This window comes from Hemicordylus capensis, chromosome 1 (genome assembly GCF_027244095.1).
Source record: "Hemicordylus capensis ecotype Gifberg chromosome 1, rHemCap1.1.pri, whole genome shotgun sequence".
Lineage (NCBI taxonomy): Eukaryota > Metazoa > Chordata > Lepidosauria > Squamata > Cordylidae > Hemicordylus > Hemicordylus capensis.
Window position 1 is genome coordinate 394,029,519 of NC_069657.1, and position 20,370 is coordinate 394,049,888.

General features: G+C 41.9%; 1 protein-coding gene across 7 annotated transcripts in view; it reads left to right on the forward strand.

The window, feature by feature from the left end:
• LTBP1 (latent transforming growth factor beta binding protein 1) overlaps positions 1–20,370 on the forward strand; it is a 348,387-nt gene that overhangs the window by 117,572 nt on the left and 210,445 nt on the right. For all 7 annotated transcript variants that reach the window (XM_053303824.1, XM_053303841.1, XM_053303830.1 and 4 more), the window contains 2 exons: positions 9,786–10,010; positions 12,107–12,384. In XM_053303824.1, the coding sequence (XP_053159799.1) occupies positions 9,786–10,010; positions 12,107–12,384 (503 nt within the window). The remainder of the gene's footprint in view (positions 1–9,785; positions 10,011–12,106; positions 12,385–20,370) is intronic.

Below are 20,370 nucleotides of genomic sequence, written 5' to 3' on the forward strand. Positions count from 1 at the left end.
TGGTCTAGCTATTTTCCTCTTAAGAAAAGGATTGAGATTTGTTTGCAGGGGATTGCTATAGATATCATGCAGAGTGACAGCTTAGGTTATATCAGCACTACTTCTAATAAAGTCTATCAGATCTTTAATCTTGGCACGTTTTTCCAGCCCTAAATTCGCTGTAGATGTTATAATAAAGACAAGAAGCCATTACTCATATAGTGAAAGCTTGTTTTCAACATCTCTTATTAAACTTAATGGTTGCAAGGGTGGTAGTTTGTGTCTTTCTGTCTATATACAAATAAGGTGGGCTGTTCTAACTGCTCATAGGAGTCTCATAAAAACCTCCATTTTGTTCTGTAAATGAAGTGCATTTTCTGCTCATAGTACTACTGATATAATAATGATTTTATTTTGAAAAGATTGTGTATACACACACACACACACACACACACACACACACTTAGCTCCATGGAGATTATTTCCATGAAGGAAAAATTTAATGTGTGACTCAGTTCACAGGATTATCTAATTGATAATGCAGTTTTTTTTCTTATGTTCTACATAACCTTTGATGTAGTCCTTTGGAAATGTATCTGGAGCAGGGGGTGGGAATCAAACAGGCTACTTCTGCAACCTTACAGGGAGAATTATCCACTTTATTTCTCTCTGTTAGCTACTGAATCTAACATACTGCTAACTTCTTCCTTCCTATTAATAAAGAGCCATCAAAATATGAAGAATTTCTTCTCCCCCAGTAAAATTCTTTCAAGTTATTTTTCTATACATCATTTTTTAAATATTTCACCCGCAACAGTTTTCCTCCCTAACCTCCAGGCTTAAGTAGTTCTGCTACCTTATCTATTTGAACACCAGTATTTAAGAGTGTCCCTGCTGGATCAGGCCCAAGCGCATCTATTTCAGCATCCTGTTTCATACAGTGGTCCCCCTGATGCCTCTGGGAAGCCCACAGGCAAGAGCTGAGGGTATGCCCTCTGTTCTGCTGTTACTCCCCTGCAACTGGTATTTAGAGGCATCGTGCCTCTGAGGCTGGAGGTAGTTCATAGCCCTCAGACTAGTAGCCATTAATAGACCTGTCATCCATTAATAGACCTGTCATCCATGAATTTGTCCAAGCTGCTTTCAGAGCTATCCCAGTTAGTGGCCATCACCACACCCCATGGCAGAGAATTCCCTAGATTAATAATGTGCTGTGTGGGGAGAAAACTTCCTTTTGTTGGTCCTAAATTTCCTGACCTTCCAAAATGGCCACCGCCTCACACTACAGAGGCCCGAACGGGCTGAAAATAATCAATTTCCCAGGCCGCAGCGGTGACTTCAGAGGCCGGCAGGGGGAAGGGGAACCTTCGTGGACACCCCCCCCTCGCGGCATACAGGAAGCTTCATTTTTAAAATCTTGTCTATCTATCTATCTATCTATCTATTCGTGAACGTGCCCAGACTGGACCGGGGCGGGGGTTGATGGAGGCCGGACTGGTTTGAGTCCAGTGTGGACTTGAACTGAACTGGGCCAGCCAGTTCCGTGCACACCCCTATGGTCCAGTGATTAGGGACAAAAGTAACCTGGTATTGATCTGTCTGTACTGTGTTCCATTCAATTCTTTTGTGAGTGACTAGATCTATCTCTTGCAAATGCTCTAGCTTTTGTACTTGTGCTTGGAACGAACTCAAAAGTTCAACCGAATTTTGAGTTGAACACTGGAATATTCATGCATCCCTAGTTCCTGCATCTATTTCCTTTCTGTTAATCTGCAATCTAGTCCCTTAGTGTTATTTTCATAAATGTTCAGGAGAGGGAGAAGGAAAGGAAAAACAAAGCCTATTAGCTCTGTATTTGCCAGCCTGTGGGGAAACAGGCCTTGTTTCTGCGTAGACTTAATAATGATACATAGTGATACATCCAGTGATATGTGGGTGTTAAAAATGTTTTGGTATGAGTCTATCCAGTTGCTTATTTCTTAAGTCTTTTTATAGAACTGGTGAATTATGTGTCTCAGCTCTTCTCTCAATAAAAAACATGCACATTCTTTTTCTGGTACTGACCTTTTATAGAAGTGGTAAGGCACTTGTTCTTCTTTGTCCCTGTGCTGTCCCACATTCCCACATAATGGTTCTGTACCTGTGCAGAGATACCGTTGGGAACATTCTAGAGCTATAGCAAGGACTCTTCCCCTTCCCCTTGCAGGAATGCTTTTAGTATCTGCACTCAAGAGACAGGGCAAGCACCTTTTGTACTCATTGCTCTCTTGACTGCTGCTCTAGGAACAGCTCAGGGAATATTCCCCATGAGGATTTCCCTCTTCAGAAAGCTTTAATGTCATTCATTTATGCCTTACCTTTTTTAAGACATGGAGATGCTGGTCATGTGAACCAGCCCTTTATATTACAGGGCCCTGCTATCCCTTCCTGCCACAAACAACATATTTTTAGCTTTCTTAAGAAGCATGTGTACATTTCAAGCTGTAGGATAAGTGAATGACTGTTAAAAGGAGGGTGGGATTCTTGTATTGCACTGTAGCCATGTCTGCCTTTTGTTGGGTAACCCCTCCCTCCCCCACACCGTGGATTGCCAAATATTCATGCAGTTCTTGTCCACTAGAAAGCTTTGGTCCTTCATTATGACACCTGTGACTTGAAGCATAAGAAAATATATGCTAGAGAGAAGGAGAAAATTCCTGATATTAAAAATGTTTATAAAGTAGTAATAATAATTAATTAATAATTAATAATAAACTTGATTTGTTAGCCACCCCATAACAAATTGTTTTCTGGGCAGCTCACAACACAACATTAAAACAGCCAATAAAAACACATAAAACACATCAAATCTCACACACTCGAAATACAATACACCTAGGCCAATGGCACACACCAAAAAATACAATTCTGTTTATTTTAAAAAACCTTACATCTAAAAACATATTTTTAAATTCAATTTTAAAATCAACTTTTAAAACTCTGAGTAAACAGAAAGGTCTCCACCTGGCATCTAAAAGAACAAAGTGATGATGCCATGTGAACCTCACTGGGGAGGCTGTTCCATAAACAGGGTGCAGCCACTGAAAAGGCCTCTTCCTAGTAGCCACCATCCTCACCTCATTTGAGGCAAACAGAGCAGGGCCTCTAAAGAAGCCCTTAAGGTCCGAGTTGGGACATGTGGGGCAAGGTGCTCTCTCAGGTAACCTAGTCCCAAGCCATTTAGGGCTTTAAAGGTTAAAACCAGCACTTTGAATAGGGCCCGGAAATGGACTGGGAATCAGTGCAGCTGATGAAGCATTGGTGTAATATTATCAAAGTGCCCAGTCCCAGTTAATAATCTTGCAGCCCATTCTTTATACCAACTACGGCCATTTTCAAAGACAACCTCACATACAATGCATTGAAATAATTCTGTGTGAGAGGTTACCAGAGCATGAGTAATTGTGGCCGAGCTATCTCTATCCAGGTATGGTTGCAGTTGGCATATCAGCCAAAGTTGATAAGAGGCGTTCCGAGCCACAGAGGCTACTTGAGCCTCTAGCGACAATGCTCGGTCAATGAGCACCCCCAGACTGTGACCCTGGTACTTCAGGGGGAGATGCAACCCCATCTAGAGCAGGCTGAACATCATTTAACTGGGCAGAGAAACCACCGACCAACAAGACAGTAGTATTGTTGGTCAGTGGTTTCTCTGCCCAGTTAAATGATGTTCAGCCTGCTGGATTGAATCTCAACTTGTTCACCCTCATCCAGTCCATCACTGCATCCAGAAACTGATTCAGGGCAGTCATCGCCTCACCTTCATCTGATGAGAAAGAGAGATACAACTGAGTGGCATCTGCATACTGATGACACCTCAGGCCAATTCTCTAGATGACCTCTCTCATGTTTCAGGTTGATGTTAAGCAGAATAGAGGGAGAAATTGAACCCTGCAGAACCCAAATGCACAACTGCCAAGGTGTTGAGCAGTAACAACCGCCCCCCCGCCGCACCATCTTTTGAAAACAGGCCTAGAGGTAGGAGTAAAACCACCTCCAAGCAATGCCTCCCACATCCAACTCAGCCAGCCTATCCAAAAGGATACCAGGGTCAATGGTATCGAAAGCCGCTGCAAGAGAATTAAGAGGGTTACACACACACACACACACACACACACACACACACACACACACACACCCTGTCGCTTGCTCTCTACACAGGTCATCCCACAGGGCGACTAAAGTAGTTCCTGTTCTGAAGCCAGGCCTGAAGCCTGATTGAAATGGATCTAGATAATCCATTTCCTCCAAGAGTGTCTGGTGCTGGTTAGCCATTGCACACTGAAGCACTTTGCCCAGGAAGGGAATATTGGTCACAGGCATATAGTTGTTTATATCCTATGGGTTCAGACTAGGTTTCTCTAGGAGGGTTGAATAACTGCTTTCTTCAGCAAAGCTGAGACCACTCCCTCTTTCTATGAGACATTTAGAACCTGCTGGACCCAGATAAAAATTTCCTCCCTACTAGATTTAATAAGCCATGAAGGGCAAGGGTCAAGCATGCACATGGTCAGCCAAACTCAGTTGAGCACCTTCCACATGCACATGCACCAATAAACTGAAACTCTTCCAGCAAAACTGGACCAAGTGGTGCTCTGGACACCCCTCCCAATGACACTACATTAGCTGTAGAGTCTAACTCCTGGTGGATGTGAGCAACTTTACCCTCAAAGTGCTGTGCAAATGCATCACAGCATGCAACAAGGGTTCTGGCGCATCTTGTCTGGGGCCAGATTTCAAGAAGCCCCGCACTACCCGGAAAAGCCCAGCTGGACGACACTGAGAGGATCCTATAGTGGATGGAAAAAGAACATTTATTCTGTTCTATCAGTGCCACGGAACAGGCGTGATAATGAGTTCTAAACTGTGTTTGCTCAAATAGGAACATAGGACATGAGTCAGATCATTGGTCTATTTAGCTCAGTGTTGTCTTCACAGACTGGCAGCAGCTTCTTCAAGGTTGTAGGCAGGAATCTCTCTCAGCCCTATCTTGAGGAAGCCAGAGGGGGAACTTGAAACCTTCTGCTCTTCCTAGAGCAGCTCCATCCCCTGAGGGGAACATCTTATAGTTCTCACACTTCTAGTCTCCCATTCATATGCAACCAGGGCGGACCCTGCGTAGCTAAGGGGACAAGTCATGCTTGCTACCACAAGAACAGCTCTCCTTCACTTGCATTCCTCCCCTTGCATTCCAGCTGTCTCCCAGCTTGCTTCATTGCCCTCAACCAAGGCTCTGGTCAGGCTCTGCTATGCAGGAGAGGGCGCTTGGGACTCTGGGAGTGATCGTGTCAACCCCCAGAGCCCTCAGGAATCCATAAGAATCCATCGGGCTTCGGGGGTGAACCATTTTAATAGGTCCTCTCCCTTGTAGAGTGGTATAACCACTGAAACCCTAAACCTCAGAAGGAATTGATCTGATCCTGGCAAGGGCACAGATTACACCAATTTTAACTTGCTAGGTAGGTTCCAGAATGTGGTCCTGGGGGACTTCTGCTTGACACCTTGGCCATTGGCCTACGGCATCTGGCAAGGTGCCATCGTGTTCCTCATGCTCTTCAGTAAATTATGTTAAACTTCTTGGGTAAGTCATCGGAGGATTTATTGGAGAGGAGATCTGGTCTTGTAGTAGCATGCATGACTTGCCCCCTTAGCTAAGCAGGGTCCGCAGTGGTTGCATATGAATGGGAGACTTGATGTGTGAGCACTGGAAGATATTCCCCTCAGGGGATGGAACCACTCTGGGAAGAACAGAAGATTTCAAGTTCCCTTTCTGTCTTCTTCAAGATAGGGCTGAGAGAGATTCCTGCCTGCAACCTTGGAGAAGTCTCTGCCAGTCTGTGAAGACAATACTGAGCTAGATAGACCAATGGTCTGACTCAGTATATGGCAGCTTCCTATGTTCCGATGATGATGATGATGATGATGATTGCATTTATATCCCGCTCTTCCTCCAAGGAGCCCAGAGTGGTGTACTACATACTTAAGTTTCTCTTTCACAACAACCCTGTGAAGTAGGCTAGGCTGAGAGAGAAGTGACTGGCCCAGAATCACCCAGATAGTATTATGGCTGAATGGGGATTTGAACTCGGGTCTCCCCGGTCCTAGTCCAGCACTCTAACCACTACACCACGCTGGCTCTCTATGATTTCATCAGTATGCTGCTGATACCCAACTGGAAAGGCTGAGATGGTTCTTAATTGGTGTTTGGAGTCAGTGGTGGGTTGGATGAAGTTAAACAAGCTGATATTAAACCTAACTAAGAGGTGCTCCTGTGGACGAGGTTGCATTCCCCTTGAAAGACCAGGTTCACAGCTTAGGAATGCTCCTGGACCTGGCCCTACTCCTGGACATCCAGGTGTAGACTGTGGCCAGGGTGTTTTGCCCATCTTAGGGCTAGTGCACCAGCCAAAAGTGACCATTTATGCGTCAGATGAACCTGGCTATAGTTCCCCATGCCCTTTTAACCTTCTTTCTTGACTCCTGCAGTGTGTTCTATGCAGGGCTGCCCTTAAGCAAGCTTTAAGAAACTTTAGGTGGTAGACAATGCAGCAGCAAGAGTTGACAGGCTCAAAATGTTTTGACTACATAATGCCACTACTGTGCCAGCTGCACTATAGGAGCACTAGCCTCCTGGCTAGAGCTCTAGAACTGTTTCTATGCAAGCACAGACAGCTGCAAGAAAATAACTATATATGTGGTTACAGGCAAGCAATCTCTTTTTGTTTGCAGGATCCATAATTTAGGATTATAGTCACAAATCCTATACAATCTGTCATCGTATGCAGCTTTCAAAAATATGTTGCTGTTCAAGATTATTGTTTCATATAAATTTTACAGAATGTGGGATTTGGAGGCTTCCATGTTTCATAGGAATGCCATTTTTTCTGTTTTATTTTTCAGTATTGATTACCTTCCATTGACTAGACTAGTGTATGTAGTATGTTGCAACAAAATTATCCTTTATTTTCTATTTAATTGAGGTTTGGAAAGTTGTGCAATCAGATTGTCTATGCCTAGAGTAATTTGCAATGGAATTAATCACCTGGTGACTGATCTGCTTGTTGAAAAATTCAAGCTACAGTACCCCCTTGTGCTCCTTGATTTATTCTAGGGGAGCTTCTAAATATTAATTAATTGCTTTGTGACAAGACTTAATTCTACCACCTCCCCCGTCCCCAAAAGAACCAAATTTTTTTTTACACATATATCTTAGCATATTACAAGTGTAAAACCTGTGCATAAAGTACCTCTACAAAGGTATAAGAGTTCCTTTGGATTCTAACCAATAATGCAAGTCTTACCTTAGTTATGCCTGGTATAATCTAAATACTGTTTATAATGCAATTGGTGTCTGCTCCTTGACAGGTTCTTGTATTAGAACCATAACCTGCATCTGTATATGTTGGATTATTGTGGGTCATCTGGCGTGTCCTTAGAAATATTTAGGCATGGGTAGCTTTTTTCATCTATTTTGAGGGCCTTCTTATTTTTTTAAATGCACATTTGAGTACAGGCATGCTTCAAGTTACAAACATGTGACTTACAAACATCCATCCATGCAGACAAAATTCCATATCATATATTACATTAAGGTACTCCCCAATTTACAAATGTCCACCTGCAAATACATACAAGTTGTCGCTCTACATGCATTCCTAATTATGAACACTAACTTACATACAATATTTTGGAACACATCCCATTAATAAGTTGTATTGCAATTGCATCTGCACATTTGTTTCTGATTTGTTGTTCATAATTTGCACATTTCCCCTCAAGCTTGTTGCAAGGATATCACATTTTTAAACACTCCAAAACATTAACATTACAAGATACATGATAACATGCTATTCTTCCCCTACAGAACACAATCATTGTGATTGCTAGCTGTCTTGAATGTGGGTGTCATGGATGTTGTGATTTGGTTAGTGAAAAGTGAAAACTATACTTTTATCTGCTGGTGAACTTTTCTTTTGTACTTTCATTCAAGATTTTTGTGCTCTTTCTCTGTATGCATCTAGCATGGAAATACCCATCTGGCCATTTTTAATAGAATGGTCCATACTACCAAATCTCCCACTCGCTGTCTGCTGCAGTGCCCTGCCATTTTTGTGAAGCACTTTAGTTAGAGCTTGCCTGACTTGTTCCTTAAGTAGTAATTTAAGTTAAACTTAAGTTAAGTTTACTTAAGTAGTAGTAATGAGTAATTTTCCTCACCATGTCATCCATTAACTTTTTTGAAACTGTGCTCTTCCGCTCTGCTATGTCAGGGTGCTTGCCTAGCCAGAATTTCTATTAAGTGTCAAAAAACAGTTATTCTGCCGTGATATGGCTAGTTCTACTATAGCGTGTCTGACACACCCTACCAAATTTGATTATGTTCATGCCTGATATTGCACAGCTGTCATTGAAATGAAACTTGCATTGCATAGAGGCTAAAATATGGTTTTGTTGTTGTTGTTGTTGTTTTGTTTTATTCGATTTCTATACTGCCCTTCCAAAAATGGCTCAGGGCAGTTTACACAGAAAAATAACAAAGAAATAAGATGGCTCCCTGTCCCCAAAGGGCTCACATTCTAAAAAGAAACATAAGACACACACCAGCAACAGTCACTGGAAGTACTGTGCTGGGGGTGGATAGGGCCAGTTACTCTCCCCCTGCTAAATAAAGAGAATAACCACGTTAAAAGGTGCCTCTTTGCCAAGTTAGCAGGGGTTAGGCATAGAAAGGAAAAGCCAACAATGTGCATAGTAGTGTTCAAGTAGCTTTTGCCAGATCTATTTCTATCAGCTGTGTAGACAGACAGGAATCAGTGCAAGATGAAACTGTCTGTCTTCTGAACTGTAGGCAGAGTTGCACCTAGGTAATTTTGGAGCCTGGACCTAAAGACCTTTGGAGCGCCCCCCCCCCAATTAATCATCATTATGCTCCACCAGGCGACCATACCACCCAGGACAAACTAAAAAGGATTTGGGGGGCCCCAGGCTCTGGACTTCGGCCCGGAAGTCTATGGGTAAGAGCGCCTCTGACAGTAGGATTCAGGAGCACTGAAGTACAGCAGCTCTTCTGTAGGGGACTGGTGACACCATCCAGATAAATGGTCCTTCTAAGCAGTGTTATCAAACACTTGTTATGTATTTCCCAATACATATGATGAAGGTAATGCAGGGGTTTAATGCATGTATCTCAGGCTGGCAATTTTACTGTGCCAAATATACTTACTTTATATAAGTAAATCCTGATATAAATAAATATGCCCTTGCTTTGATTGTTTTTTATTCATTTTTATTGGAATTTCTGTTTTAACTGGCTGTGTTGGATATACAGTATTGTTGACTGTTTTTGTTTCATTTGGTTCTTCTGACTTGTATGCTTGAGTGGAAAGATAAAATAGACATTCTTCTATAAATAATTGCAGAACTGACCCATACTCTATTCCCAAGGCTCAAAGTCTATGTTGTATTACAGCCATTTCTTTCAAGGGGGCTTACTCTTGCACAATGGGGTATTTAACATTGGGACCTCTGGACGTTAGGTTCATAATGTGATGTGGGTTCATTGAACTGTATTCTTTCATATGTATGTATCTGCATGCTTGTTTTCCCTGGTGCTGAAATTTAGAGTAGGAAATACACTCATGGTCATTCAGTTGAAAGTCATACAGTAGAAGATTCACCTGTGGCACATCAAGCAAGATAACAGCATTAAAAGAAGCGTGACTGAAGAGAAATTAACACCAATTTTTCTCTCTCCTTTTCTCTTTCAGTTGTTTGCCACCTTCCTTGCATGAATGGAGGCCAGTGTAGTTCTAGAGACAAGTGCCAGTGCCCTCCCAATTACACTGGTAAACTTTGTCAGATCCCAGTGCAAAGTGGTGGTGCTGCAAAACTTTATCATAATCCGCAGCAGGCAGGCAAAGCTGTGGGATCACATGTCATCCATTCTACACATACTCTGCCACTGACAATGCCCGGACAGCAAGGAGCAAAAGGTAAACATTTTCTCTCACTCCTCCCACTTGTGGCTAGAATTCCTTACTGGATGTAGTTTTAAAAAAAATTATTACTTTGGCTGCTAGACAACCAGAGATGGTTACATCTGTCCACATAGCTTTAGAGACAACTGGAATTCAAATGCAATCAGAATGATGGGATGGTATTTTTCCATAGATGGTTCAAGTAAAAAGAAATATGTTACTGAAAGCCTGTTGTTTGATAAGGTGTTCCATTTCCATTCATTCTGAAGCAAAGGAGAACTCTCATTTTCAAAATGAAACAGACTCCTGAGATGTTACCCTATATTTTAAAAAGAAAATATCTTTCCCCTTCAAAGTCTTAGCATCAGTTCATGGGATTTTACTTACTTACAAGACTTACAGACTGCTTACAACCAACCACAATGGCTTTGATCATTTAAAATTGGTTGAACATTGCTACATGGTCCTAGGGAAGTAAAAGGGGTACTCAAATTATAACCTCTTGCTGACAGCTGTAATGTCCTTTGGGCATGCAAGTCTGAAAGAAGCTACTTCATATTAGAAGTAGCATATCAGAAGCTACTAATATTAGGAGTCTTCATATACATTGAATCTGTAAATGCAAGTCAACTGTTATTGACCAAAATGGCCTTGTTCTCCTCTTGCAAATATGTCACTTTCCCACTAATGCTTCCTTTAGAGTTGGCTCCGCATAAATGTCATAATTTTTATGATGGCTGTTTACATGATCTTAGCAGCCTTAGCAACAGGATTTTACCAGTCGCAGGATTTTACTCACAAAAAGTGTTTATGAAAATTTATTCTTAGAAATCCTAGATAAATATTTAGTTAAATACTTTTTAAAATAGATTTAAGTATACAAACAATTAGCATCCTGAGCATAAATTTATGATTAAATTTATGATAAACCAAAAGTCTATATAGTCTAGTCCATTTACCTCTGTGAAGCTCACGAACAGGACATGGTCACAAATCCTCTCTTGTGCACTACCACTGGATATGGAAGTTTGATTTATCTGTGATGTCTGATAGCCATTGATAGACATATCCTTTTATTTAACATTGGTTCTGACCTCAACAGAGTTCGTTTTAAGGCATGCGAATATAATAAAATGCTATAGATATGCAATATTGAATGCGAAACTAGGTTCCTGTTCTATAGCTCACATCAGTATAACTCGGTTTACTATAGTTTTGGGCAAATCATATCTTCATTCTTTTCAACAGGGCATTAAAATAAGCTGAACTTTTCATAGCCACCTGTGTAATAGTGATAGGATTGCTTTTCAAACTGTTATAGGGATATAGGAAGCTACCTTACACTGAGTCAGACCATTGGTCCATCTAGGTCAGTATTGTTTACACTGACTGGCAGCAGCTCTCCAAGGCATTCTTTCCCAGCCCTACCTAGAGATGCCAGGGAGTGACTTGCTGTAAGCAGCTGCTCTACCACTGAGCTACAGCCCCATCCCCTAAGGATAAAACCTTACAGCAGTCAGTACTCACTTCCAAGTGCAATCCAGGGTGGACCCTGCTTAGCAAAGGGACGGTCCTTATTGTCTCCAATATATCGTCTCCCATATAGAGTTTCACTGGCTGGCATCCAGACTAACTCTGCACTAGGGCAACAAACAGATGCATCATTTAAGAAGTTCGAGTAGCTGAGCAGATGCTCAAAGCTGCATGATCTCTTGCACCTCTTCCCACTTGTGGTGCCTGTGCAACAAGGATGGCAGATAGCTTTGCATCATTCCCTCTTACATATATGGACCGAATTAGAGGTTTCACAACAGAAGGCACACCACACCATGCAAGCGCACCCACCCTGTTGCTCCTGTGCAGTACTATTCTAGAATGCAAGCCCCCAGCTTAGCAGAACTAGTTAGCACAACATTATTGCACTAAGTGCAACTTTAGTCTGGATGTCAACCCCTGGTGTTTTTTGTGGGTTTTTTTTGCCAAAGTAGGACATATAAATCCTGCTTTAAAAATTAATATATATTTACTGCACATTTAGTATAGCTGAGTTTTCATAATAGCTTTTCTTACTGGCTATTTTTTTATTTTTCCTTCTAATTCCTTTGTTTCAGTGAAATTTCCTCCTAACATTGTGAACATCCATGTGAAACATCCCCCTGAAGCTACAGTGCAGTTCCATCAAGTTTCAAGGATTGACAGCACGTCAGCAGGACAAAAAGCAAAACCATCCCAATCAGGACATTCTCAAGTGTCTTATCAGAGCCTGCCATTTCAGAAGACCCAGAAAGTACATTCAACCTACACACATCAGCAACCCGTTTCTCACGTGTACCCTGTTTCGGCAAAAACCCAGCTTGGGCGATGCTTCCAGGAGACTATTGGGACACAAGTAAGAAATATTTTTCAGCTTTTTGAAATGATTAATAACTAACTATAATTTGTCCTTAAATCCAAATGTTATTTTGTTTGGCATATTAGACGCTTTGGTGCAGAATGTACACCAGGTTTTAATTACAGATCTGTGAGCAGCAGCTAAAATTGTTGCTGCAGAAAATTGTTGAAAGTATGAATGCATGGTTTGATGCCCTGAAACTGCCTTGTGGTTCCCCATAAGTAGATAAGGCTCTCTGCATGAAATTTTCTTCTGCTCTTCCACTTCTCTTCATGTGGCTGCTTCCTCATCTTCTCTCCAAGTTTTTCAGTATATTGTTGAGTTCGTTGTTTCTTTTAAGAATAACCAGCTATTTAAACCTCTGTGGGTTATAGAAAGCACTTAGCTTTCAAATAAGGACTTATTTGAAGAATTCTCTTAAGAATTTACTACGTAAGCTTCAATATTCCTGGAACAAAGTTACTTTCCCCAAATAGCCCTTGATTTAATGACAGCATGTGGTTATACTGAAAATTTGATGGAAAAACGGATAATGAGATATAAAAATACGTAGTAAAGTTCTTAGAATAACGAAACCATTTTTAATCTGTAGATGTACTGTAGTTCATATTCATTGTGTTGGAACCCACATTGTGGTAGAGTGCCAGATAGTGCATAGTCATATCTCTGAATTCACATGTCTGCAGTAAGTGTTTCAGATATCTTTAGACTAATCCCACACCAACTTTTTCCTGGGCAATGCTGCTGAAGTCAATTAGGATAATCTAGAGAATAAGAGTGACTGACTGTACTTTTGTGGCAATACTTTATTTTGTTTTATGCTATTTTTTTCAGATTTTATTTATTTTTAATACATTGTTGAAAAAAGCTTTCCTTTTAACCTATATCTTGAACATGTGAAAGAGAAAACTGATTGTCAATAGTGGGCAGCATCCTCATGGAGTTAGTCATGACTAAACACTGTTGAAATAAATGGGACAAGTTAATCATGATGAACTTAATTTCAGTGGGACTTAGTCATGACTAACTAGTCTGGATTGTGCTCTCACTCTCTCTCTCTCTCTTGTGTCTGTATACATAGAGTGAAAGGGAAGGTTACAAGCAGAGGTATGATAGGGCATATTATTAAAGTAGATTGGTATGTATACATTGTTCTCAAAGTATGACAGTGCATAGGAAAAATTGTGAGCTTCTTGTAGGATATACAGGTTTAGTCTTGAACTTTCATTTCTTCAATATTTATTTTTGTAAACTGGCTCAGGAATTAATCTAACACTTGTAACGTAACATATTCTAATGATGCTTTACCCAAAATACAACTTCCTATAAGTTGATATGTTGGTGATGTAATGTGCATATTAACACTTCTTCAAAAAGACCCTTTATTGTGCGCGCACACACACACACACACACACACACACACACTTGTTACAGGTCGAGAATCCTTTATCCAGACTGCTTGGGACCAGAGGTGTTCCGGATTTCAGAATATTTTCAACAGCGAGTTTAGGGGCCGTAAGCGATCGCTCCTGCAAACTGCGCGTCCCGCCCAATCCCGGCTCCAACACTTTACAACTGATTACAGAGCTGCCGTAATGTTTTCTCTGTGAATTGCAGGCTTTTTGCTGCTTTGTTATACAGTACTGTATATACTCTGTTAGCTGCTGAGTTGGGGCCGGGATTGGTTTGGGGGCTGAGGGGTTTTTTGTGTGTGAGAGAGGTTGAAGCTTCAAGCATTCCCCCACCCCCCTTTCAGTGTGGTGTCCAGATTTCTGAACTTTCCAGATTCCGGGAGTCCAGATAAGGGATTCCTGACCTGTATACATAAAATAAAATGTTTCGGCATTCACGCCAAATCAATTAAACACACGAGCACAGATAAGAGGCCTCTTCTTATCTGTACTTAAAAAGTATTCCTTATTGTACTTTAAAAGTATAACCTTTTAATTTTCATAAGCTTTTAAATTATGTGTATTGTTTTCTCCCACATTTTGATATATTTGTATATATTGTAGGCCCATCAAAGAGTTATGTTCCTTGCTTTGTATTACAAAAATTTGGGACTGCAGTAGTGTGTTCCTTTACAACCTCAGCTTCAGAAATAAGTGCTATATGTTTTAACTGTCTCTACTCTTCTTTCTGGGAAATGTGGGAAACACCAGCATGGTGTAGTGCTGGACTAGGACCGGGGAGTGCTGGACTAGGACCGGGGAGACCCGAGTTCAAATCCCTATTCAGCCATGATACTAGCTGGGTGACTCTGGGCCAGTCACTTCTCTCTCAGCCTAGCCTACTTCACAGGGTTGTTGTGAGGAGAAACTCAAGTATGTAGTACACCGCTCTGGGCTCCTTGGAGGAACAGCGGGATATAAATGTAAAATCATCATCATCATCACCATAAAACCATAGTAAATTCCATTCACTTAAACAAAATCACTTAAACAAAAACACACAGAGGATACTCCTCTGGGAGTTTGGGGTCTCCTAGTAGTGTGTGATTTGATTGTTAGGAGCATAGAGAGCTGTGTTTGTGATTGTGACCTGTATGTAGACTACACAGTGACTTGCCTGCCTAGTGCAAAGGTTGCGGACATCACGCGGTGTCTAGAAAGGCTATTAGGCAGTGCTGGGGAGGAGTCAGCTTTTGTGGTGCACACTAGCACCAACAATGTCGGAAAATACAGTCAGGAGGTCGTGGAAGCCAAATTAGGCTGCTAGTCCAGGACCCCCAAGGGTAACATTCTCTGAAGTGCTACCTGTTCCATGTGCAGGGTCAACAAGACAGGTGGAGTTGAGGGGTATCAATGTGTGGATGAGACAGTGGTGCCAGGAGGAGGGGTTTAGATTTTTAGGCACTGGGATACATTTTGGGACAAGCAAAGCCTGTATAAAAGGGACAGGCTACACTTGAACCAAGGTAGAACCAGACTGCTGGCACTTAAAATCAAAAAGGTCGCAAGCAGCTTTTAAAAAGATGCTGAGGGAATTGCTAACAGGAACTGGGTGGTATCTGGTTTGGCAAGTAAAATCCCCTAAGTTGCAAGCGTGCAAGCTTTTCAGATAAACCAGAAGGGGACAGAGTAGAACCAGGAGTAGAGCAGACAGAAACACATGACGGCTGGTCAAAAAGGTCAAATGACTGTGAGGGAGATTGCACATGCCAACAGCAGGTAAGATACCTGATGTATAAGTATTTATATACCAATGCCAGAAGCCTCTGAGCCAAGGTGGATGAGCTGGAGTGCTTGGTTGCTAATGAAAACATAGATACAGAGGGCATAACGGAAACCTAGTGGAATGGTGAGAACCAGTGGGACACTGTTATTCCTGGATATAAACGCTACAGAAAGGACAGGGAGGGGTGGATTTGGGGTGGAGTAGCACTGGACATTAAAGAAAGAATCAAATCCAACAAGCTAGAACACCTAGAAAGACCAGCGTCCTCCACAGAATCAATACAAGGAATGAAAGGAAATGTGTTACTTGGGACATGCTATCGCCGTCTGGATCAAAACGCTGAGAGTGACCTGGAGTTGGAGAAGCAAATCAGAAAGGTATCAAAGAGAGACATTGCTCTAATAATGCCTGACTTCAATCATATAGACTGGGCAGATTTTCATGTGGATATTGACAGAGAGGCCAAATTTCTAGACATGCTAAATGACTGTGGCTTAGAACAGTTGGTTGCAAAACAAACCAGAGAGAAGGGAACCTTGGACCTAATCATAAGTGGTGCCCAGGACTTGGTGCGAGATATCAGAGTTGTAGAACTGTTGGGTAACAGTGACCATAGTGTGATCCAATTCAGTCTTATATGCAAATGGAGCATTGCCAAGGAAGTCCAACACATGCGTTGGACTTCAGAAGAGGAAACGTCTCAAAAATGAGGGGACTGGTAAGAAGGAAGCTGAAAGGAAAAGTCAGAAGGGTCAAATCACTCCAGAATGCATGGAACATACAATCAACCTCACCAACCCCAAGGTTTCCATTCATGGAAACCTTCGTGGTTGGTGAATTTGTGGTTGGAGAGCCATTGGTTGCAATGGCAAACTGGGTTAGGGGAATCATGGTTGCAAAGCGACTAAAAAAAGGTTAAAAAATTGAAAGAATCTCCCCTTACTCCTAGAAATGACCTTCTGATCCCCAGAAATTACCCCCACCCCACCCCCTTTTAAAAAAACCCACCAAATGGCAGATACTTAGGTCATGGTTGGTGAGGGCGATCACAATTTCTCGGTCGCGGATACAAAAATCTGTGATTGGGGAAACCGCAATAGGTGAGGGACGATTGTATTTAAAACCACAATAATACACAAGTGGACAAATGTGTTGGTGCCCCTCCACGAAAAAAGAACCCACAATTGTCTCTGAAATAACTTGAAACTCACAAAAGTAATTGGCACCCATCATAGTTTATTCCGCATTTAACAAAAATCAGACTTTGCTTTAGAGTTTTGATGCAACAGAATATTTCAAATAACACAAATGAAAATGGCTGTCATGGCTCAGACTTCTGTCTCAGAAGAGTCAGAGGAGGAATGGGAGGATTTGCCTGCTAGTGAGGGCTCAGAGGCACAGCAACAGGATTTGGCAGGGAGAACAGACTCAGGAGCTGAGGAATTGGAACAGCTGCCAGACATGAATCCTGATCAGGAGCAGGCTGATCAGGAAGAGACTGGGATTTCACCTGTATTGAGAAGACGTCTCAAGAGGAAAGCTCAGTGGGAGACATGCAGGAGCAGGAGATCACAAGAGAGGAAGCACAAGTGCTGACTCAGGGAAGCCTGATTGGCTGCTGGTTCTCTTGAGCCATATATCAAGTAGTCTGTGATTTCCACCAATGCTGTTAGCAACTTTCGCTGACCGCGGACCGTGTTCTGTTTTGAATTCTCAGCTTTTCCGAGTTCCAGTTTGCCCTTGTTCTGTTCTTTCCTGCTCTTTGTTCTTGTTCTGTTAATTCCTTGCTCTGGTGTCCTTTGTTCTTTTTCATTCCTTGCTCTGTTGTTTTCTTTTCAGTTATTACTCTATTATTGTTAGAGGGGGATACCTAGTTCAGTTCAGGAGACTTGATTCATTTACTGTTTCCTTTGTGAGCCTTTCGTTTTCCTTCGTGCAGTTTTGCTGCTACTTTCTGTTAACTCACAGGGGGCGTGCTGAAGGGGGTTGTAAATCCTGTTGGGTTAGCCGAGCTAACAGATTTATGACAATGGCATGGACAAAAATGATGGGACCCTTAACCTAATATTTTGTTGCACAACCTTTAGAGGCAGTCACTGCAAACAAGCGATTCCTGTAGCTCTCAATGAGACTTCTGCACTTGTCAACAGGTAGTTTGGCCCACTCTTTCTGAGCAAACTGGTCCAACTGTGTCAGATTTGAAGGGTCCCTTCTCCAGACTGCATGTTTCAGTTCTTTTCATAGATGTTCGATAGGATTCAAATCAGGGCTCATAGAAGGCCACTTCAGAATAGTCCAATGTTTTGTCCTTAGTCATTCTTGGGTGCTTTTAGCTGTGTGTTTTGGGTCATTATCCTGTTGGAGGATCCATGAGCTGCAACTGAGACAGAGCTTTCTGACACTGGGCAGTACGTTTTGCTCCAGAATGTCTTGATAGTCTTGAGATTTCATTGTTCCCTGCACTGACGCAAGGCACCCCGTGCCAGACGCAGCAAAGCAGCTCCAAAACATAACCGAGCCTCCTCCATGTTTCACAGGAGGTATGATGTTCTTTTCTTTGAAAGCTTCATTTTTTCATCTGTTGACATAGAGTTGATGTGACTTGCCAACAAAGCTCCAGTTTTGTCATTAAAAAGCCAGACTGGATTTTGCTAAAATGTATATTGACAAGCCACAATGCTTTTGGGAGAATGTCCTTTGGACAGATGAGACATAACTAGAGCTTTTTGGCATACCTACTGTGAAACATGGAGGAGGCTCGGTTATGTTTTGGGAAAGTCCTGTCAAATGAAGAAAACAGAAAGGAACATAAATCCTGGTAAAAGAAATGCAAGGAAACAATAAAGGATGCAAAAAGAGAGTTTGAGGGGCATATAGCTAAAAGTGTCAAGGGGGGTAAAAAAAAACATTTTTTGAGATATCAGAAGCAGAAAACCTGCCAGGGAGGCGTTTGGACCCTTAGATGATGAGGGTATGAAAGGGATTATTAAGGAGGATGAGATTGCAGAGAAGCTGAATGAGTTATTTGCATCTGTCTTAATGGCAGAGAATAATTACCATATACTCACTCTGGAACTGAGCTTCTCAGGCTTGGAGACTGAAGAACTGGGCCAATTTGAGGTGATGGGAGAGGATGTTCTAAATTTCCTTGAAAAACTAAAAATTAACAAATCACCAGGGCCAGATAGCATCCACTCAAGTTCTGAAGGAACTTAAAAGTGAAATTGCTGATCTCCTAGCAAAAAATATGTAACTTGTCCCTACAATCAGGCTCTGTACCAGAAGACTGGAAAGTAGCTAATGTAATTCTAGGATTTAAAAGGGGATCTGGGGGGATCCAGGAAAACTACAGTCCTATTAGCTTAACTTCTGTGCCAGGTAAACTGATGGAAAGCATACTTAAGGACAAAATTGTTAAACATATAGAAGAACAGGCCTTGCTGAAGGAGAACCAGCATATCTTTTGCAAGGGCAAGTCTTGCTTTATTAAACTTTTGGAGTTTTTTAAGCGTGTCAATAGGCATGTGGATAAAGGTGATCTGGTTGACATAGTGTACTTTGACTTACAAAAAGCTTTTGACAAAGTTCCCCACCAAAGCTCTTGAGTAAACTTAGCAGTCATGGGATATGGGAATAGGTTCATGTATGCATTGGTAACTGGTTGAAGGACAGGAAACCTAGGGTAGGAATAAATGAATAGTTTTCACAATGGAGGAAAGTAAGAAGTGGGGTCCCCCAGGGAACTGTACTGAGACCAGTGTTCTTTAACTTGTTCATAAATGATCTAGATGACAGGGTGAGCAGTGAAGCGGCCAAATTTGCAGATGACTCTAGTGAAATCCACAACAGATTGTGAGGAGCTCCAAAAAGCTCGCTCCAAACTAGGTGACTGGGTGACAAAATGGCAAATGTACAGTGATGCATATTGGGGCAAAAAAAAAAAAAAAATACCCCACCTCCACATATACACTAATGGAGTCTGAGCTGTTGGTGATTGACCAGATCTTGGGATCGTGGCGGACAGTTCACTGAAAGTGTTGACTCCGTGGGTGGCAGCTGAGAAAAAGGCAAATTCCATGCTAGGGATCATTAGGAAGGGGACTGGAAATAAAAATGCTAATATTATAATGCCCTTATATAAATCTATGGTGCGGACACATTTGGAACACTGTTCTGTCACCATATCTTAAGAAACACATTATAGAACTGGAAAAGGTGTAGAAGGGGGCAACCAAGATGATCAGGGGCCTGGAGCACCTCCTTATGAAGCAAGGCTATAACAGTTGTGGCTTTTTAGTTTGGAAAAGAGGTGACTGTGTGGAGACGTGATAGAGTTATGTGTACCGTTATGCATGGAATAGAGAGAGTGCGTAGAGATAAATTTTTCTCCCTCTTTCAGAACACAAGAACCAAGGGTCATCTAGGACAGACAAAACGAAGTATTTTTTTCACACAGTGCATAATTAATTTACAGAGTTCTCTGCCATGGGATGTTGTTGATGGCTACTAGCTTAGATGGCTTTGAAAAGGGCTTGGACAAATTCATGGAGGACAGATCTAACAATTACTTTAGGCCACTTCCAGCCTCAGAGGCAAGTATTTTCTAAATATCAGTTGCAGAGGAGCAACAGCAGGAGATAAGGCAAGCCCTCACCTCTTGCCTGTGGGCTTCTCAGAGGCATCTGGTGGGCCACTGTGTGAAACAGGATACTGGACTAAATAGGCCTTGAGCCTGATCCAGCAGGGCTGTTCTTATGTTCTTAAGACTTACTGGAAAGTCCCAGTATGAATTTTACCATCACCCCA